This window comes from Oxyura jamaicensis, chromosome 6 (assembly GCF_011077185.1).
Source record: "Oxyura jamaicensis isolate SHBP4307 breed ruddy duck chromosome 6, BPBGC_Ojam_1.0, whole genome shotgun sequence".
Taxonomy (NCBI): Eukaryota; Metazoa; Chordata; class Aves; order Anseriformes; family Anatidae; genus Oxyura; species Oxyura jamaicensis.
The window spans coordinates 33,313,439-33,338,266 of record NC_048898.1 but is presented as its reverse complement, the minus strand read 5'-3'; the positions used below and the strand labels follow the sequence as shown (position 1 = coordinate 33,338,266).

General features: G+C 43.6%; 1 protein-coding gene across 3 annotated transcripts in view; it reads right to left on the bottom strand.

The window, feature by feature from the left end:
- DOCK1 (dedicator of cytokinesis 1) overlaps positions 1-24,828 on the bottom strand; it is a 271,261-nt gene that overhangs the window by 96,601 nt on the left and 149,832 nt on the right. For all 3 annotated transcript variants that reach the window (XM_035329518.1, XM_035329519.1, XM_035329521.1), the window contains exon 29: positions 20,275-20,369. In XM_035329518.1, coding sequence (XP_035185409.1) covers positions 20,275-20,369 — 95 coding nt within the window. The remainder of the gene's footprint in view (positions 1-20,274; positions 20,370-24,828) is intronic.

Genomic DNA, 24,828 nt, shown 5'->3' with positions numbered 1-24,828 from the left:
AAATTAGTCAAAAAAGTAAATATTAGACTGTGACAAATCATAATTACTGCATGATCACAGCTGTATAAATTAACTTCTGCTTAGAAGTTTTCAGTTGTGATAAACAGACTTTTTTTTTTTTAAGTCAATTTGTACAGCACAGTAATTTGGGGGCTCGCCTTCTCTCATTCAAAATTACTTAAAAACACATTTATAGGGTCAGGGCCAGAGAAAAGTGGCTCTGGAAAACGTAAGAACATTGTAGCATGTTGCTTTGGCTAAATTAACGTGAAAAGTGCTGGGAACAGCACTGTGCCAGCACAGTTTCTGATGTGCGCACTGCCAGCTCCGAGAGAGGCCCTTCCCCAGGCGCTGTGTGGGGTGGGATCTGGTGGGGGACAGGCACAGCAACCCCACAGCACGGGCTGAAATCTGCGCTGCATTCACTGGACAAAGAGCTCTGTGCGATAAAGCTGCAGAGAAGGGCAACTCATCATACAAGGGCAAATGAAACAAGCACAGACGGGCCATAAAGATCGATATTGAGCAAAATCAGAAAATGGGATGTCCAATATGACTCTGGGTAGGCCAACGTAGCGTACATTACAAACTCTTATGGTGAGTTAACATCTGTCCATCTAGGTGACCTGAAGACACCACAGCAGAAGGAAACTGTATCAGAATGACTGGTTAATTCACTCCAGGCATTGCTTTTTTTCCTCTCATGCAATATTAGTATGTCTTTTAAGTGAGATAGGATCACTGTATATACCTGTTACAATGGTAAGCAGAATAGAAAAATCTGGAAGTTTCTGTGCTTCTAGAACTAAACCTTGTGTGAGACCCTATGTGAAGGAAAGATGCTTAACGGTTATTTGGGGAAAACACCTTTTCTTCCCGTATGACTTCGCACTGACTGAAGAGAATCGAGTGCTGTGCTTTGCAGGATGGCTTAGCCTTGAGACTTTCAGGGAGTCCGTGTCAGAAGCAGCCTTGGTGGGAAGGTAAAACCTTGATGGGGGAGCAAAAAGGGTGCCTGGGGCACTGCTGGGGCAGCTGGTGTTGGAGCGATGTGGGGACACGGACACAGCAGCACAGGCCAGTTTGGGCTGCTGGCCTAAGCCAGTGAGGGCACCTGATGACACGTGGCCACCTTCATGAGGTGTTAGATCTGTTTAAATTACAAAACCTTCTGTGCCCATCCCATTACATACGTCAGAAGACGTTACCGAGAAGCAAAGGACTTTCTGTCTCAAAAGACCTGTGTGCTGTGCAAGTCATATTTCTGACTCCCCTACCCTATAAAGACAACCTGCCCTCAGGTGGGTTCTGCAGATCACACAAACAAGCACAATCTGTGTTAATCTAGGAGCAGGAAAGCGTAGGTACGATGATGTACAAATGCAAGACAAGGTATTCGTATCTTCTGTTTCGTGTTAGGGAACAGCGGAAGCTTCCCATTCACTCATGTGGAACTGCGAAGGTAATCTTCCCGCTGCCAGTCCCAGAAAGCTCATTTTCTCAGCCTGCAAGGAGTTTTGCAACCCAAATGAACATGATCGATCTGGGTGAGAAGCACATCAGTGCTTGCCTACGCCTTCACCAGCCAAATTCAGTATCTCCTCCTTTTATCTAACGGGGAGTCAATAGGGACGTCTCCACACGTGTCCCAGTCACGACCTCTCAGCTTGGCATCCCAGGGGCCGGGAGGCACACGTGTGGAGCTCCCGAGGGACAGGGAAGCCTCGTGGGCCTGGGCTGAGATGTCTGTGGGTGCTGGCAGGGTGGTGAGGCTCTGCTAAGGGTGCCTTCATTTCTGGAGGGCCTGCAGGGGAAGTCCTAGGATCAGGTGGGCCCGGCTTCAGGGCTCAGTCTGCATGGGGCTCCTTGCACAGATCTCCCACCAGCGCCTGGGGTCTGTTTTGGAAGGCAAACACAGGGTGAAAACCTTGCCAATTATTGGTGGTTTGCAAGTATATTTTTTAACTTGAGATGGTTCTCCCAGTGCATTTGAAGGAACCTTTACCTAAACTGAAGATAACAGCAATAAAGGCCAAGCTGAAAAGCGGGGTGAGAAGCAGAGATCTGAAGAAAGAAAACCACATCTGTAGGCCCCTCACCAGATGACATGCTATCCAAAAACATGGGACACTTGAGAGCCACCCTTCTCCTCCCAGAGGCCCCCGTAGCACAGCAAATGGAGAGGAAGACACATAAGGAGTGCACTCATTATGACAAAGAAGCTGTTTTTAGAAAAAAAACACCTAGATTATAAATGTGTGAAGCAATCTCATCAACACCTACCTGCTCTGAATAGACAATTTCATACCACACTTGCGCTCCTGTGTGCACGTACGGTATGGCTCTACAAGGAACCACATCGGAATTGGAAAACCAGCCTTAAAGCCACAGAGATTGACTTGGATAAAAGAACTGAAGAAGCCTGACTACATAACATTTATTTCAAATTAATTTTCTGCCATCCAGCTACAATAGTTCATTTTTCCCTATGAACAGGATCTAATAAGACCTAATAGGTAATAAATCAGCTTCCTGGTTTAGGGCATTAAGAAACTACAGTGAAACGTTCTGCTAGACTAGCAAGGTCCACAGCACTGTTCCACAACAGTTGGGGCATTAAAGAGCCTTAAATCATCAGGCTGTCCCTCTTCAGCTCTCTGACCACTCTCGTGGCTTTGAAATTTCAGAAGGAGAAATAATTCTTTATGGCAAACTCCGTAGCTGCAAGCAAAGCAATTTAGAAGTCACTTTAGGAGAGCCGTTCCTACGTACTGCTTCTGTTACAAATTACTCGACTTTGGCATTTACAAAATGCGCAGTTTAAATAATACAAATGGGTTATCCAATTATTGTGATGTAAACAGATAGAGAAGTTGTTTCCAATCAACACATCCATTACAAACCAGCGACAAAACAGGATTAGTTACTCGGCATCTATTCATTCCTGTTCATTTGGCACAGCGTTATGAGAACCGAAGCTTTACATGCAGCACGCTCCTGATAACGTGATAACGCCATACGTGTTGTCTGATCCATCTTCTTATAAAGGAGAGGTGAAATAAACATGAGATACCATCACAGTCACTCAGCTCTCGTGTCAAAGTACATCCACCTCAGTGGTTCACCACAACACGCTCTGACCACTTCCACCAAACCAACCTTCTTAGCTCGCTGCACTTGAGGTGTACAGAACCAACCTTCCTCTTCTGGCTTGATCCAATGGGGGAATGACACACCAAGACATTTTCTGGGAGCATCCTGGAGGTGCCAACCTCTAGCACAAAGATGGGAATCCAGAGGACCCTCTGGGTGAGACTTCACAGAAGTATGTAACTCTACGGGTCGGTTGGGGTGAATGTTTGTCTTTGCTGCGCTCAAAACCTAAGCACGGCATTGACCTTCCTTAGTTGTGTGTACAATTCTGAATTGTTTTTCTGACTTACACACTGAGGACGGGGACTGTGCTATTTTGGTTACAATTATGGGTTAATGTTCATATAGAAAATATTCTAGTTATTGAAATGGAGCAGAACGTTTCATGTGAAAATAATATGATTTGAATTTCGGTCTTCACTGCTGGTTATTCACTGCATGAGCACAGGCAAATTACTTAATCCCTCTATGAATCAACTCAAACATCTGTAAGGTCAACATAACGCAGATAATCTTACCCAGATGCTCTGAGATTCTTATAAAAATAATGCAAGTTAATATTATTGCCGCTACATAAAACTGACATTATCCATCTTGCTTTATGGCAAGCAAGACATCTTTGACAACGGCACCCCTTTAGCAAAAATGAGCTGAACAAGTTGGTGAAGTTTCATTTCCCCACAATGCCAAACTGTTTGGGCAACAAATCCCAAATACAGTTTCTCAGATTAAAACGTAATAACAGCTGTACACGTGTACACTTGCAGATGAGATTAAATTGAGCCAGCTTGCCAACGACGTGTGTTGTGATTTGATTACGTGGTGATCTTCCATCATGGCTAACTCACAGGAAAGTACAATTTTAAGGTAAGCTAAAATCATCAAAATAAAATCACCAGCAAATATTGCAATGGTGTTTATTTACACAGAATTTGCTGAGATACCTTGGAAGAGATGCTTTTGCCCATTTCCACATTCCACCTATGTGCTGAGGAATGGAAGTGCTCACGGACCTGCCAAGGAAACACCTCTCGCCCCACAGTGCAAGTCCTCACTGCGGACCACAACCCCGCTCCCCTTGGTGAACGCACGGCACAGAAAAACACACCACTTTTTTCCCCTGGGACTTACTACCGCTGTGTTTAAGATCTCTTACTTTCATGTCAACACAAACCAGAGAAATTTAGAAAAATACTGACACGGAGTTACGGACATAAGAGAACAAAATACCTAAAAGCTGAAACTACCCACTCGCGCCATCTTACTGATAAATTTGTTAAATTAGCTTAAAGCAAACTTTAAACACAAACATTAAATACACTTACAGCTTTAAAAAACTGAAACTAGAAATAATACAAGTAATTTGCTTAGACACAGTAGCTTTTATCTCACTACCACATTTAGCTCCTGCTCAGCCCTTTCCAGGGGCACAAGGTATGGGATTCAGACAGCCCCTTGCTGTCTATCAGAGAGCAAGAAAGAGAACGTTTTTCTCCTCTCCGATGATATCTGGAGTCCTACATTGTGTACAAACTCCCTGTGCTCTTTTGAAAAGCCAGGCTTTAATTTCCTTTTTCTTTTTATTACAGGAACTGTCTTGACTAAGACATAAATAACCCAAATACCCAGGGCAGGCACTTCTCCCTTAAATCAGTGGGAACGAGTAGCACGTTTTGTGACTCCCTCCAGACCTTCCTGGTGCCCTGCAGACCCTCAGCCCTGCATTCCCCAGTAGCAGACAGCACTCTGAGGGCCAGGCAATTTATGATTCAGGGAGAGAACGAAACATGTAAGAGAACTGTTTTGTAAGCTGACAACGGCCAAGGCAATCGCTTACTGCGGCTGAGGAGAGCTGAAGGTACTGCAGGACACCTGGAAGCCAGGGCCCGCTTCTGAATGAATTGCAGGGTAGGAAAACCTGTCGTTTTCATAAACAGGAATTTTAAATTACTCTGTCATTTACAGACCAGTTGGTAGGATAAGAGCACCTCACAAATGTGTGTTTCAGTGGTAGGTATGTGCAATCATCAGCAAAGATTCATCAGCTAAGAAGATAGCAGGACAAAGTTTTAACTCTTGCCTTTTTTTTTTTTTTTGTATTTTACAGCTTAAAAACAAAGGGGGGCGGAAACAGCATTATAAAGTTAGTGAATAGTGAAGTTAATTTACAGATGGAACAAGGCAGAGGGGCACTCCTGGTGTGCACCCAGTGCATGTGGTGCGCAGAAGCAGCTCCGCGAGGAGCTGCTGCATGCCTCGTGCCATGGACATGCCCGTCACCAGCATGACAGTAAATATCAGGATTGAATTTATTTCTTTCTTTACTCCAGTGAAATTTCTAGGAGGATTTGCATAGAGGAGTTTAAATCTATGACAAGTATCAAACCCCAAACGCCTTTAAATGGTCGTGACCACTGATGTTGTCCTGGTAACACAACATCACAGCGTTCTGATGGACAAATTTCACAGAGAAAAGAGTTTTCAAAGGAAAGATGAAGCCCTTGCCCTTTGCTCTTAACAGAGCTGGGTGCCCAGTACCAGAGAGCCCCTCCTGCTGTTGCTGCACCCCCAGCCCGAGGAACTTGCTAGCTGGTGTGCTCAGTTCAGACAAGCACCAGTAGAGAGTAGCACGAGATAAAGCCTTCACATGGTGATTTTCTCTAAGCATATGAAAACATTTACACCTTACTTTTTTTTTTTTTTTTTAATCTTAGAAAAAGCTTTTAGGGATTGCTCTTTTCTCAGCCTAAGACTCTTAATAGATTCTGCAGCATTTCCAAACCCAGCACTTGCTCTGGAAGATGTCTCATGGTACTTACACACAAGGTTATTCGCTGCAGGGAAAGAATACCACTAGTAATAAATAGCACTGGGACATGGGCAAAAATGAAAACAAACAAAAAAAAACCTGCATCATTAGCACTGCAACTTCATTTAACAACACAAACAGAGAGTACTGAGTGGTAATTCTTTCAGCATATGGCAGTCATCTTCACTAACCCATGCCATCTGAGGGAAGACTGCTGCCTTTGCTGCCTTTACAGCCCCAGGAACCCCTCCCGCTGTCAGAAGATTCGGACTGGGAGCAGGGCATGTTTACCTCCTCCTTGTCCCGGTGAACCCTGCTGCTTACCAGGGTAACAGCATGAGCACAATCCCCACATTAAATCAAGGCAACTGTTGTATCTCATCTGTCAGGCTCGTGCAGGTAGGGTTCCCGTGTCACAACAAGAGAACAGCTTTCACAAAAACACCTAAGCAAAAGGGACTGGATATTTTACAGGAGACAGAGCAGCACGCCGCAGTGCAAACCTCCACACAGGGTACTGGGAAAGTTTACAAATTTAAGCCCTGGATAAGCCCCAAACAGAGGAGTCAATGCTGTCAGGGAATAAAAAAACCCAACACATGCCTCAAATGCAGCAGCACTTTTGCCACAGCCTCCAGCAGGGTAATTTTTTCCCCCAACTTCCCAAGCAACAAATTATCAATTCACATTACAGCTGTTACAAGTTATATAGGAGATTAATGCAACTGCCTAACTGAAATGGGTCTAATGAGTGAAACGTTATTTTTTTTTCCCTGTGGACTCCTATATCCACACAAAGCATTCTGTAAAGATAATAACTAGAAACTGATAAAAACAAATGAAAACCAAAAATCTATTTAAGAACTCTGCTTCCTTTCAGAGAGATACTTTAAGAGTGTTGTTGTTGTTATTTTTTTATTTGTAAAGATACAATACAGAAGGGTTTGGTGCACATTTGTCACTGCCACTACTCGACTATTCTCCCACGTCCTTTCATTCTGTGCAGTTTCTGTTCCACAAATAATTACCGTGAAATCCCAAACCAACCTGAAGTAACTAACGAAACTAAATCTTGCGAGTTACAAGTGCCCCATGTCTGAAACATCACCGCCACGCACGCTGTAGGACCACAGCGTGGTGTGTGTGGTATGTTCATACAAACGGTCCACAGACTCTGTCTCTTTTCCAATTTCTGATTAGCAGCTCTGACGTTGGAAGTTAAAATACATTTTAAAAGCCAGATGAATAAATCACATATGCCAGCATAAATTTTTCATGATTTCTTCATAAATTCCTCATTTCTTGTTGTCAGTTGTCTTGGCAGAAACTAAAATATATGAAGCTGTAAAAACAGCCCTCTAATTAAGACAACTGTCTCCTTCCAGTAATAGTTGGCAGCAGACATGCCACGTATCACCCCCTGTGCGCACCGCAGTGAAATGGCCTTTTGCAAACGCGGAGAATGGAAACAAACATGCATTACCCTTGTCTAGGTGGCTATCAGCTGAGCCATTCTCTCCACGACGCCTACTCCATCTCACAAATCCCTCAGGGTTTATACTTAATGCTTGTTTCCCACATAGAAATTCATATTCATTACAAACCGCTTTGTTTCACTTTGGCACTGATGGAGATGTCCAACTTCTTTGCGAAAAAGACGTGAGTTTACCAGAGATTTTTTCTTACTAGATCAGAGAGAGTAACTTCAGCAAGGAGAAATGAAGAAATGGGTGAAGAAAGCGAGTCCTTGGCCTGCAGGACAACCTGCATTAGAGCTGAACCCACGCTCCCCAAGGAGAGCCGAGCTCCTGTTCCCTTCCTTGGCAATCCCGATGCAACAAAACACAGCCGTGCTGGAAGAATGACCTACGGAGGTTGGCTCTGCATACCTAACAGTGCCAGCTGAAGGACAGCCAAGCTCAGCACGCATTTATATCATTCCATTGCTACACTTAACACTCCAGCGCTGAATTTGGCAGGCAGTAAAACCTTCTACACACCTCAGTATTGAAAAAGTACGTGCGCTTCTTGGCACCGCTGTCAACAGTTGGACAACCTGGAAAGGACGTGGAATAACTCCTACAAACAGATAAGTAAACAAAAATATCTGCTGAAAGCACTGAAAATTACAGCTTGAAGCAGAATATGAAAACTCAATGGCTAAAAAGTACTAACTTCTGGGGTACAGGGGCTGAATGTGTGTGGTAAACCATAAAGTGCATCACCCTGAATGAAATAAGGGAAGTAAACCCCAGTGTGAGTGAATACATTAGGTTCTAAGCAGCTGATATCTGTTAGAGAGGAATATTTTCCTTAAAACAAAAACACTTCCCAGATAAAATATGACTGAGGTGTTTGCAGAAGCAGCACACTGCAAAACACAGCGTGACAAATGAAAAAGCGTTCGGTGCTCAAGAAAAGTTTATACAAAACACTCTTGGTTTTGTCACTTGGCAATTTTACTTTGATTTTTAAGAACTAAACATGTTTTCTGGGTGGAAAGATGCAAAACAGTCCAGCAAGAAGAACATGAGAAAACAGCGTGGGAGGGAGAGCAAACATTGCAAACACATTGTAGTATCGCACCTCCTTCCAAAATCTCACCGACAAAAACAGGCACCTAAAATCCATTCCAGAAATGTTTTTGTTTGGATATCTGTGTAAGTCAAGTGTCGGAAAGCTATCAGCTATCGTCTTCTACACCTTACCTTTTCAACCTTGTATTTTTGTTTTCCCTTGCACACTTGCAGACGTGACTGGGCTTGCACAAGGTAAACCACGAAGTGACAGAGTTTATCAAAGCCAAACACAGAAGGGAACTGGAACGGCGATTACTGAATACCTGAAGCCTCAGAGGGAACATTTCAGCATTAAGAAATAAGTACGGTCATAAAGGTAAATAATTTTAAAGTTTCCTATAAGACCACCTGTTATTCCAACAGAACCGCTCTTGAGTAGTTTGACTCAGTAGTCAAACTTGACTAGTCAAACTAGTCAAGTTTGAGTAGCAGTAGTTTGACTGCTACAAATAAATAAATATTTTCAGACGTACCCCGAGCACATCAGAACAGGGGGTTGTGAGGCTCCATTGACTCGCCACCTGCAGCACATCAGCAGAAAGCTTCTCCTTGCCTGTGCGTCCCTACACCACTCTCACTGCACCTCGATCCCAAGTTTCCTACCAGCCTCTGGCCACAAACTCACTTTGCAACATCGGTATGGATGTGACAAGAGCCCAGGAGGAGCAGCAGTGTCCACAGGCTCCAGTGGCAGCAGGCAGCCCGAGGTTATGCCCCACGCCTGAGGAGCTAGAGGATCCCCAGAGGGAAAGCTTGCATTAACCACTGCCTCTTCCTATTAACACCTCGTGTTTCCCACCCTGCCCAACCACAGCACCTGCGAGCACCGAGGCTGCAGTGTAATTGCTCTCGGCGGCTTTAGCAGCCCGCCAGCTGCAGCTCCTTACAGTGATATCCCCTCTGGCCACGAGGCTGCACAAGGTGTGCTGCTACCAGGGCCCAGCTGGTACCAGGGCCCTACCCAACGTACCCGCTGTGACCACAGGCGGCAGATGGGGACTTGAACCACCTTTGTGACCTGCGTGCTACCCACACGTCACATGCGGTTTAGGGACACGGGATCAGGTTGGGATACACGGAGCACAGTCACCCCCACCAGCATCACACCCGAGGCCACGCTGCCCATCACGTGGAGCCGTAAGGCAGCAGCACCCTCGGGTCTGGGGCCGGGAGGCCAGCACCGAGCTGGGAACGAGCCACGGCCCGGGGTGCACAGCCAGACACCAGTCTGATGCCAGGCCGATGCCAGCTGCTGAAGGACAGACGGCACCTGAGCCAGCATAAGGCCTGCCAATACAAATTGAGCTGTCAGAAAAAGAGCAAATTTAAGCAGGCAGATGATTCTGTTCCAAGTCAGCACTTTACTTACACAGGTGTGGGGTTTTTCACCCCCGTGGTGGCACAGGCAGGCTGTGGAGGAAAAGAGAAAGGCGCTGGGTCTGGCTGCGGGCAGGCAGAGGGGGAAACCTTTCCCATACCCAGCAGGGCACAAATCTGAAAAGCTGGCAGGTCAAGGCTGCTGGTAGAGCAAAAGGGAATTCTTGCACAAGCTGAACACCTTTAGCAGCTCAACAGACACTGGATGCATGTACACAGATAGCAAATTTAAAGAAGGCAAATGCTTGTATTTATTTTTTAATTATTGTTTTGAAGACCCCAAATGGAAAAGATCTTGTTAGATTAACTCTGGTGGCTTGCTCGGCCATTCAAAGAACAGGAGCTGTACAGAAGTACTTGAGCGTTTGCGGGAGGGCCAGCACGATTATTTCCTAACACAAATGGTTCTGTGTATTCATTACTTTTATTTCAAGGGTGTTCTACTTGTGGTACACGTTCAAAACTAAGGAATTCACCTTGTCACTCCAACACGACCATGCCAAGAACTGCCCAAACGTCACTGTCACTGGCTGCAGCAGTGCCTGCTTAACTCTGACTCCAAACCTTACGATGAAAAAGGAGAAAGATCTGTCCATAGGGGCCGGCCGTGCTGTCAGGGGGTGGACAGGAGACTCCTCAGTCAAGCCAGGCAGTGGTACCAACTTGCACGCCAGTGGCAGCCGGTGATCTAGCACTACTCTTCTCTCTAAATATACTTTAAACACTTCTTGTCTTACGATTGTACAGTCCCTTATGTCAGAGCGTGAACGGTTCATTTTCCTAGCCCTGGTTGTTATTCCGCTGGCTGTGTTTTCTCCTGCTCGAACCGCCACGGCCTGTTTTCTGGAATACAATTGCACATTCCGTACGTGAAATACTTGTGGTCCTAAAACTTAATAACCGTACAAAAGGCCTCATTGTCTTCTTGCACTTGGAGGCTGCTGCTCGCAGAAGCCAAAGAGCTCCATAATTGTCAGTCTTTAGAAAGACAAAAAGCCAGGAGAGGAACATGTTGCCAAGGGAAAAGCAAACAGAGGCCTAGGCGTATTTACAGAAGTGTATTAAATCCGTAATTGTGCCGGTCAGTATTCTGGTAACTTACATTGAAAATTCTTGCAGTGAGAAAACTGGGATTTGAAGAGATGCGGTAAAATTATCACCAATAGGCCGCTCTTATTTTTGTTTTTGTACAGCTCTGTTCTCCTTCAAATGGCTAACATTGAAAGGAGATGGAGATACAGCAGAAATGGTTATTCACTTGCCCCTTGGCCGCTCCAGCGCGGGGAGGCTGCTGACAGCGGCCCTTTGGCTCTGCTGGGTAAGAAAGCAGGCTCAAAGGGTCCAGCTCTGTTTGCTGTGTCAGTCCTAAAAGCCACAAGCCAGGAAAAAAGTCCCCTCGATGACTCTACAAGCCTGATAACCCGACGGATGTATTCTTTCCCCCCAGACTACAGAGCCAGCCGCGCTGACTTAGCACGTGAAGGACAAACTTCTCCAATTTCTTGGTTCCCTCACCCCTCGGGCTCAAAGCCTCCTGATTTCCTACAGCCCCATCAGAAAACACACTTCCCTCATTTCTTCACACTGGCAAGGCACGAGGGACAGCATCAGAGCTTCCACCATTTGCCGATAACTTTTATTCCTGTTCTCAACAAGGGGAAGGATGAGAACAGCCAAAAGGACAACCTGGAACGTTAAGGGTACTGATTTGCCCACGAAAGTTAATCGATAGGAATCAACGTGCTAAAGTATTTCCTGGGATGTCTGCACTTCTGGTTTGGAAGAAGGGAAAGGGACGCTCATTTCTGTCATTTCTGTAGTTCTGACACGCTTTTTTTTTAAAGAAAATAGAAAAGTGTTTTTGTTTGTTGGTGTTTTTGTTTTTTTTTTGAACACTGAAAGAGGAAAGGATTCATAAACCTCACCTGTGACAAAGCAGCACACATTTCACTCACCGGGTATTTTAAGATGTGTAAAGGTATTAACCTAAATGAAGCTGACATGGAAAAATAACAACTTCAAGTGAAAATTGCTACACCTTCCATTTTAAAAATAGGCATCACGTGATGCTAGCTTCTACCCTTACCAGAACCGGAGAGCTGCTGACACGCTTTGGGATTTAACACCTTCAGCTTCGTTCGATGACCCACTTCACGATGCTTTTATGGAGCTGGCCCAGCTCCACCCCAAGGAATCCTCCCCCAGCCCCAGACCGCCCTGCCCGAGCCCAGCAGGAGCAGGAGCAGCAGCAGCAGGATGCTCCCATCACCTCGGTGCTCCCACCGCCCAAGGACGCCGGGACAATTTTCTCAGCCTTGATTTTTGCCACGCTTATGACTGATACTTAACTTTTCCACAGGAACCTAGATCACAACTATTCCGTCTCGGAAACGTTAACAAAACAAAAAAAATAATATGATTTTATAGCCTGTGTTGAAATACCACTGGGTTTGCAAAGTGCAGGGCATGAAAGGTAGAAAACAGCAGAATTTGGGTTAACCAGGCCCGTGTTATAAGTGACACCTGCACGAGCACAACCCGAGGGGTTCCCTTGGAGCAGACTGGCTGCAGCTCTCACCGAGCTCTGGGTGCCACACTCCCCAGCACTGTTTGGCCCCTCTTTCTCCGTGTTTTGGTTTTGTTTCGTTTTTCTGCTCAGAGAGTGATACCAATCCTCTGGGAGCTCCCAGGGAACTTGGCGATCCGGGGACAGAGACTGCTCTGGCACCAAGGCTGAACAGGAGCAGCCGGACAGAGCAGGGTAACGCAGTGAGGGGCATGGCCCCGAGGCTTCGTGAAATGAGCCGGGAATATCCATGTGCAGCTTCATCGCAATCCCTCGCGGTCGTACAGTAACGTGCATTCAGAGGTTCACGATCTCACCTCCCCCAGCTTCACCTACAGCTAGAACTTCAAGCTAAAATTAAAGTAACTCTTCCACTGAAGGATCTGAATTAAATGAAATCTGCCAGGGGGTTCTTTTACTCCTGAAACCAGACAAAAAAAATGTGTAATGCAATATTATAATCCACTATTCAGTGCAGCATATATTGAATTCTTCTTGAACTGAACCATTTGATAACTAAAGCCATCATGAGAATCAAACTGATAAATGTATTGTTTGGTAGAAAATGCTTATGAGTACAATTATCAGGAAGAATTTTAATGTCAAACCCAGTTTAGATTCTGGGAAGGACATAATACACAAATCATTCTTTTGCATTTGAAATTAATTTGGCAGCACTTCTTCAGATCTCAATTAGACTCTTACCAGGGAATTGTCACGATGCACAGCCTAATAGCCACTTGTAGCTTTCTTTCAAAACAGTAGATTAGCTCCAGGAGTCCTTCACACCGCATATACGCGAGTCAGTTAAAAGTAAGTGCAAGCATACAGCATAATTAGTATCTCGTTAAAAGCAAAAAAGCCCATGGACATCTACAGCATGCTCTGGATAACGATGCCAGAACTGAGGAGGAAACCACCCATTTGAGACGTTAGCTTGCTTTTGGTTTTTGTAACCGCTAAGCAAAGCTGCTACTTGTGCTGGGTTGCAGATAGCTGCAATGCCCTATTTTTCTTCTAAAAAAATCACATTTCTGAGCCACTTCTGGAAACGACAAACTGCGAGGTGCCTCTCAATTGCTCATTATCTTTTGCAGAACAAATATTTAAGAGTTGATAAAATATATCAAGGAAGATGACCAGCAGTGCAAACTTTTGGCTTAGCAGCTATCCAGCGGTGAAGCCCCACGCGATGTCTTCTATATACAAAACCACAACAAACGCTTATGAGCCCGCTGGGCTAAACATTATTCTAAATTCAAATATCTCTTTAAAGTTCTCAAGCTTCATACGATGCACATAGTATTCAAGATGTATTGAAGGGGTTCAAGTCTGCTGCCACCCCAAGGAGGACAGCCAGTGAATGAACTGGAGTGCTTCCAGGTCTAAACCTTGCTGCTTCAACCTTTGCAAGGAGCCAAAAATAGCAAGGCCTTGGAACAGAAATAAATATATACATATGTAAAAAAACTTCCCCCTCTTCATATACAAAACTTAGCTCAAGAACACCAGCAATTAGGATCTATTCTCCCTTTCTTTCTAGTTCAGGAAGAACACACGAAACCCATAATTTAGGCCATACCAGAGCGATTAAAATGGTAACGATTTTAGTACTGGAAATCATTAGTCCACCTCTAGACCCCAGAAGCCAGGTACGGAGTTTCTAACTCAGAACAGCCTGGGTAAAGCAACCTGCTCTGGAGGATGCTCCCACTATGGAAACCACCAGCCCCTGCTGAAGCATATTCCTTCAAGGAATCTCAGCCTTTTCAGCAAAGGAAAAAGCCTCTGTTATTTTAAACCTAACCAAGTACATTCATTTCATTCCCAGGCCCAGTTAATTTGACAGGTACAACACTAAACCAAAAATCCTGCAAGGTCTTTGCTGAAAAGGTCAGTGCATCGTGCAGCCAGGTTTTATGGACAACAAAAAACGCCCTCCGTATGCAGAAACAAATCTGCAGGATCTTCATAGAAGTTATCCATGTGCACTCATCTATTTCATTTATAAATGAAGAATGAATTTCTGGGCACACGCACTGGTTCTGAAAACTGGATCCTGAAAAAGCTACATGCGTTGAAAGATGTTATGCTCCATCTATACATTGCCAGCAGTGGTTTTTGCCTACACAGAGAAATATTTGCCACTGAAGAAAACAACAAAATTGCTCACATTCGAATGCTTATTTCATTGCATCCCTAAATAAAATCATTTACTTGTTCAAGTTGCGGGTCTGAGCTCTTAAACTTTCTAAATAAGTGAGCAGAGATCAATACATAAAATACATGAATAGTCAGGAAAACAGTGCCAATTCCTTTTTGTTGGAGTTTTTCCAGCTGTTCAGACTCTTCTTTAAATATAACTGCATTTCAAGCACCGTCTTCCTCACAATATCCTAACTGGAAATGTAAAACAGTTACTATATTCCATAATAACAAACACTGAGGAAATATTTTAATGATCTGTGCCCCGGATATAAGTGCGATCTTTCACATCATGCCTACTATTAATCACTGTGAACATTGTATTAATCCGGGTTTGAGCGGTATATATGCGGGTTTTCAGAAAATGAAGGGAGTTTCACAGTTTTTTTTGTGCTTCCTCCTCCTCCTACCCCATGTCTGATACAAATCTGGACCTGCTTTTTTTTTTTTTTTTTTTTTTTTAATTTAATTTATTTTTTATAGTTTTCTGTCCCAAATCTTTGGACTCTTTCCTCCTGTTGTGAACTCCAAGTCCACCCATCAGCAGTTTGATGCAGACTTTACATTCAGGCTTTTTCCCCTCATCTGACAGATGCAACTTGACTGGCTGATTACATAAGAGCCAAGAGCTTATTTTCATACAGTTATTAAAAACCATGGACGTTTTAGCTTCCACATGCCTGTATAAAGCACAGCCGATTACGGCATGACTTCAATAATTAAGCATAACTTCAATAACCTAAGAAGTGCTTTTATTTTGGCTTTGGGTTACTTGTCAGTAGGAATAACTCTCAGGCGACTGCAGCCTGGATTGGACGTCAAGGCTCACAGCTGCACTAAACTTTCCTCGGTCCGTAAGCAGCCCAGGGCTTGCACGTGCTGACGGACAGTCACCTCCACAGCCAAAGTTCCTTCTGAAGTCGCCGTGCAGATGTGCCAGGTACTGCTATGACAACCCCGTAGCAGAGCAGCCTGCATCTCCCTGCGACTTCCCAAAACAAACACGTGCACTGCGATCCACTCCAGCAGCAGGATAAAGGAACGTGTTTATCAGACGGATCTGCCCGATCGTCCTTCCTCCTCTTTCCATTTTTTTTTATCATGCAGAAAATTAATTAAAATTCTGGACTAGGTTTCCAGGAGGAAGCCCACCTCCACCCGCCTGCAAAGCCAACGCAGCACTGGAGGAGAGCAGGTAACAGCCTCCAGGTTCCCTGGGCAATGCAAGATGCAATTCCTCTGGAAAAAAAAAAGCATGTAGGCACTAGAAACCTCATTCTCACTGAGAAGCATCTTACCCCTTTTCCTCTGACTTCAAAAGGGAAAACAACCACGGATTTTATGTAAATGTGGACATTAGACACAAAAAATAGAACAGGAAACATCAAATTCATTTTTCATAGGCAACTCGGCTTCCAGAGAAACAGTTGCAGATGAAAGTAGTAGCTCGGAATTAATATATCATAAGGTCTACCAAAGGAACCGATCGTCTCAAATGCCAGAAGTAAGAGTAAAGATTAAATTATTTTCATTTACAAAAACGTAAAGAGGAGCTGTTTATGTGTTCTGACTTGGCTGTTTTAAGAGGAGCCTAGTTTGAGTTGTCAGCTGCTGACAAAAGTTAAAATAATTTCTGAAACATTTCTGAATCATTTCTAAATATGATTTAGAGGGAAAAAAATATAAGCAATATGAAATCGCTGCTGATGCTTTGACAAACGACTTTCTTCAAACTACTTGCAGATAAAACTACCGGAGTGCCTTTTTTGCAGGACATCGTGGAATGAAGCAGCTGCCTGAGAAGCTCTCCTCGTCCCCAGCCTGACACGGAGGAAAAGCTCCCGACTCTTTGCAACTACTAAGCACAGCTGTCGGCGTTCATGGCAGAGATGAAATACCGCGGTGGCTGCAGAGCAGGGCCAAATGTCGTTGTTCAGTACCCGGGGTCGTACAAAGCAGCTATCCTAGCAGCTGGGGACAGAGCTGATAGAAATACTTTCTTTTAATCTGGTAGTACGATGCCTTTACCTCGGTAGGAATAACTCTTCCTGAATGTATTAAAACACATAAACCTTGCTGTAAATGTAATTAAAAGGTGTCCAAATATCTTAAATGGATGTATTAATAACTCCCAACAGCAGTATCTAAAACAGCAAGTAGCATTTTCTTTTAAAGTTACCTCAGCTCACTCTCATTTTTAGGTAATGCGACCATGAATACATTTAGTAGCTCGCTAACACTTCTCCATGTTTAAAAATTCTTGCTGAAAATGAAAGTTGCAGTCGCAAAGTTCACCTCCAAGTCGCAGCCTAGAATCCACCAGCGAAGGCAGGCAGAGTGACAGGGCTCTGCCAGCTCTCTAGAGATCATTTAGTCCATTCCCCTTCTCCCCAGATTATAACCAGCAGCTTAACAGATGCTTGTCAAACTGTTTTTAAATACCTCTGCTGCTGGAGACTCTGCAACCGCCCCGAGCAATGCGTTGCAGCGCTCCCTGCTCGAGTATTTCCCCCAGCCTCAAACCTGAATGTGCCTTGCTGCGGTTTATGGCTGGAACTTCTTACACTCGTAATTCCACATGGCTCTGAGAAGACTGCTCCCATCTGCTCTGCTGCGAAATTTTGTGTATCTGAAGAGCACTTGTGCTCTTCCAGCCCCTCTGCATTCCCTCTCCTTTAAACGGAACCAAAAGCAATGGCCATTTCAAGTCCACATGTGGGTCAAGACTTAATTAAATATGATTTTAAGATTCTTTCCACCCACCCACCTCCATGCTATGCCCTACTATTCACTTCTGCCATCCGGTCATCCATTTTTCTTCCCATCTCTGTTGCATGGGTATTGTTTTTCACTGTACAACAGCAGCTGACCTGGAGCTCAATCTGACGATGAAAGGGAAAGCCGCACGGTCACTTTGGAAGGTTTTTTCTCCCCACCTCTGAAAACTCACGGCTGCACGGCACCCGATGAACCCCTGCTAGAACAATGGGCGCTGTTTTAAATTAGACTAGAGGCCTGGAAGTAGAACATCAAGTGACACATCAAAGAACAAAAACGTAATGATTATCTCACTAGATATGAAGCTTTCTGCGTCCATTTCAGCAGGATAGGTGGTAACACGGCACAACTACCTGTGCTATTGAAGCAAAGGCCTGCTGAGGCAACCCTGGACACGGCCCAGCACAGCCAGGGATGGGATGGATGCCGCGCTGAAGTTTGGAAGCACTGCACCACAAGAACCAAGTAAGCAGGATGAGAGTAATTTATGTGACTGGGTGCACATGTATTTCTGCACACAAGAGTCCTGTTAGGAAATAAGGGTGAGCAAAGCGTAGTACTGCATGTTAAGGTGCTTCGAAGGCGTCCCTTAGAAGGTGCTGCCGCTGCCTTCCCTCTTCTCTCTACACCAGCAGAGAGGGCCCGGAGGTCCGACTTCCACATGAGGCCAGTCCTTTTCCCTTTGTTTCCTGCTCCCAGACATTCCTCACACAGAGAAACAACCGAGCTCAAAAACATTCTCGATATAATTAAAAATTAGTTCACTTCCTTTAGCTTGTGTCACAGCAATAATGTGCAGAGGTATTTTGTAAGAGCTCCGAGCCAGTTCTACTGAGAGGAGCTTTAAAAAGACAGAACTTGGTCTTAATTTTTTTCTCCTTTCCTTCAATAAAAGTTTATAGGTGTGAAAATAAATGGAGCAGATGGACAAAAAGGTATTTTACAACGCCGCTTCCTGTTTTTGGAAACCACATTAACTTCAACAGGAAAAATGAAAAGCACTCAAATCAATTCAGCAGCATTTACCAAATGAGCTGGTGTAATGAAAATGAACTTGTAAATTAGAGATGAACAACCCCCTTAGCACTGCTGCAGATATTCATCAACACCAGAAAGCCTTGAAGAAAATTAAAAACAAACCAAACAAAACCCCAAATACCCTTTAAATACTACTCAAACATTACATGGGTACTGCAGTTACCCAGGAAGAGAGGAAGAGGCGAAGATCATCACAACACATCCTGCTTCTGCTTTTCCAGGACTCACTGTTCAGCTCGGCAAAAAGCCCAGGCGGTACGTGAAGGATCAGGAAATCAAAGCCCCAAGCCTAACTGAGGGCATCACACCGCGTCTCACTCCAAATTTTCCAAGGGAGAAGCTGCCTGCTAAGGACCCCGTTGCACTTTAAAGGAAAAATGTGGGGGAGGGAAACGCTCTTTCTCTACCTTTGCTTATACATTTCTGTGACTGTGATTCCACAGTCTAAATAAATAAATAAATAAATGAAAATTGAGATCCGAACTGCACCAAATGAACATTAAGAAGTTACCTGGCAATCCCATGAAGGTAATCTGAGGAATACCCACCTTCATCAGATTTAGGGAAAGAGCCACTGCACCATTGCAGACCACAGTGTGCCTGCTTTACTGGCAGTAGTGTCCAGGCACAGACCTTCCTGCTCACATTTCCTCCTCCCCCAGAACTGAGTGGAGCACAGAGGTGCTCTCCTTCCTGAAAGGATGCCAGATAACATATGCTGCGAGGGTTTCCAAAGCACCTGCAACAAAACTCTCCAGATACTTGGAGTTCTTGAAGCAAAACTGCTTTCATTTTTTTTATTATTTTTTTATTTTTTTAAAAAGAAAGAAACCCAACGGGCTTCAGATCTTCCTCATCATGCAATCTCAGAGGGTTCTTGGTTTTAAAACAGCAGGTGCTTTGCGAGCTACAGCCGCACAGGAGCGTGCATCCACACCATGGATGTGATTCAAAAGATGGCTGCACCTACCTCATGTTTCCTAGGACAGGATTTTATTAGGTGGTTAAGACAACTTCAGAAGCTGGGATTAAAATTATGGTGAATTTTTATAATGAAAGTAGGAATTGTAGTACAGGATTTTATGTAGGTAAACGCTGGCAACTTTATAGCCACAGTAGCTACCAGTGAGCACATAAGAGATTTCTCCAGGCACCTAGTAAATAAAATGTTTTTCCTTATACTTTCATCCCAGTACACATTAAAGCATTTGACGCTCTTAATGAATGTCACAAACATAAAATATTACATAAAGGCGTGTTCAATAATGACAATGCTGCAATTATTGAGCAGAAAAACGGGGATTAGAAATATTTACAGCTTGTCTCTTCATTACCAGGCTGATGGAATCTGGGTATAAATGCCCTTTCAGTTCTGTCTTGTTAATACCACTGCAAACATCTGAGAATGTAACTCCGTGTCAGCATACAGTAACCACTGGTTTTTGAGGGCATATGCGAAACATATCATAGATCTCCCAAAGAATAAATTCCGTATTATAAGATATGCACAGTTCCCTACTGAATCTGCAGCCTCTTCCAAAATTGTGGCTCTCTGAATGACGCCACCCTTAATTTGGGGTGCCCCAAACCAGGCCCTTAAAACATCCTCCTGAAAAGGCAATTTTTAAATAATTATTGCATCCCAGAAGGAAACAAAAAAGCCCTAGCTGCCGCATTGTGTTTTACTGTTTCCAAGCAACACTGTTGTTTCAGATCAAATGTGAAACAGCCATCTCAGTAAGCCACAGTGCTTTTTCCTCTATACTCACTTATTCTGCATCATGTTCATTATAACCCAGTCGAAGGGATAGACGTTCTTCCCAATGAGATTCTTGAACATGATGAATGTTTCCATCAGAAAATCCTAAAACAAGAGAAAACATTTGGAAAAGACCGTTCTTATAGATCAAAAAACCCACAAGTGATAGTGTCAGTTATTAATGACTAGATTCAAGAGGTGCTTTATTGGTCTGCTTCATAAAAAAGCCATTATTCATATCAAATACATTTTACTAAGTCGTATTTCTATACGATGTATATAAATTCTGCAATGATTCCGTTTAAGCTTTTCAGAAACAGTATCAATGGCAATCCGACATCCTGGAGGACTCACTGTACTACCCAGGAAGAAGCTGTGGAAAGGAAGCTTTTGCTGAAAAAAACGTTTTCTTTTCTATACCATAGGAGCATGCACCGAGTCTCTCTCTGTGCACGCAGACTGTGTTGCAGCACACACCTGGCAACACATGCCTGGTATATACTTGACCTTTCTGGAGGTAAAAATTAGTTAAAACATACGTAAAAAGCTAAAAAGAGTATGGCGTTAATTTTAATCTTATAATTAGACTGAAAATACTCCCTGGCACCAGTTGCTGAGTTTTCCTCCTCTTCAAGTATATCTGGCTGAACTTTTCCCTTGCTGAAAACAAAATTATGTTTTCTGTTTGTTTTGTTGTTTGTTTTTGTTTTGTTTTGTTTTGAAGCCAGAGCTCGGAAATGGATTCAGGTGAGCGTTGTGTTACCCACGACCTCGAGTAGCTGGGAACAGTGGTTCTGGTTTGGCCATCAGGAAGCTACGAGAGACTTTCTCCCTAAAGGGAACAGCAGTAATTGCTTCTGCAAGTGAAAATCTGACCCAGAACAAAGTTAATTTAGTAGCTCAAACCAATTTATTTCTAGCCAGATATAAACAAACATCTCTTTGGAACAGAAACCTGATGTACTTTACAATGTAAATCATCTTCTACAATTTGGGAATCTATAATTGCTATCTAACAATTTAAGTGATATCAAAATGTCCAGAGTAAGATAGAGAGAGGGGAAAAAAAAAGGAGCTTAATGCAAGCAGTCCTTGATTCACTTCACGCAGAGATAAAAATGAAGTTTTATTCTCATCCAAGGTTAAAATACTGTTCCTTTGCTACAGCCTCTCAGTACCTGTATTAATATTGTCTATCTTTAAAATGTCAAATGTCTACCAAAAAAAATAATGTTGCATTCAGTGGGCTTCAAACTAAGGCTGTTTTTTATGTAACCTTTTCAGTGAGAAACAAACAAGAAGTTCCTGCTCTTACACGATTTCTTCATGTGCGAGAGCCAGCGTCTTTGCGAGATTTTATCTTATGGCTCGTTGTTCTTTTAACATATTTTTCCTGGCTAGAAATTCATCATTGGTGTGAAACAGGGAGATGCAGAGACGCTGAGGGCACAACATGGGGATCAGGAAGGGACGTGAGCCTCCTGGCTGCTCAGCTGGGCCCTGTGCAAGGCGCAGGCTTTGCTGTGGGGCTGCACAAGCACCTGCCCAGGACCCAGGCCGAAGAGGGCCAACAGCAGCCACAAGACATGTTTTCCCCCCAAATCTACGACGTTACTTCAGTAAACTCCCGTGTTTTTTTACCAAAACCACTCCCAACACAACATCAAAAAAGATGTTTTGACATGAAGAGGACTGAGGTGAAATTTCCAAGTGCTTGTGGTTAATGAGATGTTACCGGTGCGTAAGGCACAGCTCAGCCCGGACACACACTGTGCCAGCTCGGGAAAATGTGTCTTCATTTAGCAGATCAAACTGCATACTTTACTGCTCATTTTTCATGCGTTTGGTGAGAGAGTTACATAATTCCTGGTAATCACGTTGCATATTTTGCTGCCCGAGCAGCGCACACAGTGTTTATGCCGTCTAAGTGCATGCTCCCTTCCTGCGGCGTGCGCTGGGTGATCTGCTTACTGATGGGGCTGCTTCACGGCTCAGCAACCGAACACTTCGGTGGGAGAGGCAACACGAGAAGGGTCATCGCCTATCCAAGAGAGAAGATCTGAGCTCACAGTGGCTTTTTTTCCTACTATTTTGTGACTACAGATGTATACTCTCTTGTTTCCTGCAGCAAACCCCACCTTATACTTCGTTTGCTGTTGGTTTTGGCTGTTGAACCTCCGCATAATTTGCTGATCAAGCTGCATGGGAGACTGGATGAATTCTCCTATTTGGGGGGGGATGATTCATATTTGTCACTGACCTTCAACGTTGTCCTACACGGGGGCTGAACTACCTTGCTGATTCAGCCCTCCATTTTTAAATACCGATATTCCCATTATAATAGTCCTAGTTTCACAGGGGTACTTTAATAATGCACGTCAGTAACTCATGTTATTATTCATCAGCTAAAATGATTCTGACACTTACCTGTATTTTATGTACTCTCAATACTGTTCGCATTTGAATTTTACCTTTCCTATAAGAAAGTAAATGGCTTATATGGGGTAACTTCCTACTAGGAGCAAAATCCAGCGTTCGCATGGGGAGTGGGACTGGCAGGGGGAGCTACTAGTTCATGCTTCGCTGCTGTACAGCCTGTTTATTTTCAGTATACCTAGAATCAGAACAAATTATTCTGAACATTTGAAAGATGATTGAAAAAAATGTACTAAAGGAACAAGGGAACTCTTCATCTCTTGCCAACTGCAGATACAGATCCTGTTCACTGTCCCAAGGAAGCAACATTCACAATAGATGGGACCCCTTCACAATTCCCATCCAATTACAGAAAGAAACCAGAGCTGGATCAGCCTTGTAACAGGGAAGAACATGACAGAGGTTTTTCAGCTGAACCCTCGCCAAGCTGCAGCATGGAGGCTGTTCCCAGACAGGAATCTCTCCAGCCTCATGTGGGGACACTTCTGCGGTGGGGTCCCACCACCATGGGAACTCAAAGTCCTACACTGACACAACTCGAAGTCCTAGGAGTGAACCGTTTTAAGGGGAAGAGCAGAAGTGCATAAAATAGTAAACTTATACATGATATGGAACTCATCTTCCTACTCACTTCACTGACCTCAGGACATTGGCTTGAATGCCTTTAGGAGGAACATTTATTAAAATATTCCACAGGGCAAAACATTAGACTTTCTTTTTGTCAACTAGTATCACAAGTATGAAGTCTGCAAAGCAAAAAAGAGAGTGAAATCAGTTAGCTCCAGAAATAACCCCACTGCTGGTGGATGATGTTTCATCTCAGGATGATAGTAGGCTTGACAATAACAAATTCCTCTTTGAAAAGAAACACCTTAATCCGAACAGCTTCTAGAAGTGAACCTAAACAGTGTATTCTACAGGGAGAGATAAGACTGGTTTTATCACATTCCAGCTCATCTCTTCTAACGTTTTAAGGCCAAGGAAGACCATTATAATAATCTAAAACTGACACCTGCCTAACACAGGCCATAAAGTTTCATCTAGCAGTTCCAGCACCGAGCTTATAACTTCTGGTTAAGCACGAGCACGTGCTGAAGAAAGATTTAAGGGTTTCAAATGGTGAAGAAGCAACCAGAGCTTCACTTCTTAAGTTCATCATTTCAAATGAAAAAAATAATGAAGAAAACACTGTGCATTGAATTTATTGCATTGAATTGAATTTATTTAGTTTCAGTTTTAGATCACTACCGTCTTACACCTTTGTGGTTAGATTAAATACCCTGTAATAGGAGAGGCAGGCACCAGCTCTGCATTAGGGACTCGGGGTTCAAATGAAATCAGTTTGGATCTGAACTCTCAAGAGAGACAAAGAGCACTGGCAGAAGGCTCAAAAATGGTAGGGCTAAAAATAAATGGGAAAAAAAGAAGTATTAAAAAGTTAAACTAAGGAGAGAAGGGCCTGCTTTCCACCCAAACCACACGATATCAAGTAATATGTACGTATAGCATCCCACCACTGAAGGCAGGCAGAAAACAACAGCGTTAAGAGGAACACGGGAAAATCTGAACCACAGCACTGATAGAGGTAAGGGAGGCAATGCTCCTGGGAGAGCTAGTGAACCCTCCTGTACTGAACAAGATGTGGGTTTTGAATTAACACTGAAATCCCGCGTAAGGATAAATACTTAAGAGAACTGTAACTCCCTCTTTGCTACTCACTGAAAAGGTTATCTATCTTTTTTTATACAGAGAAATTGGGTTGTATCTTCATCCTTTTGTCCTACATGATGAGTGAATGCGGGTATTTTTTTGCGTAAAAAAGGTAGTTTATTCCATGAGGTTTCTTTTTATCACAAGATTTACAATGCATTGCCTTTACACCTCTGACCTGCATTTATATTACTTACATTTTAAAGCTAATTTAGGACATTATTCCTGACCATGAGCACACTACCTAGTCAGTGTTTTACCAGCTTGCTGCGTACTTTAGTTTCCACTAAGATGCCTCATCATTTAATCAACAATATCGTTAAAACATTTAAAAGATACATTTTAAGTAAAGGTACAAAAACTGTAACACCAACCGACTAAGCTTGGATTAGCATATCTGCTCCTGCAAACCACAGTC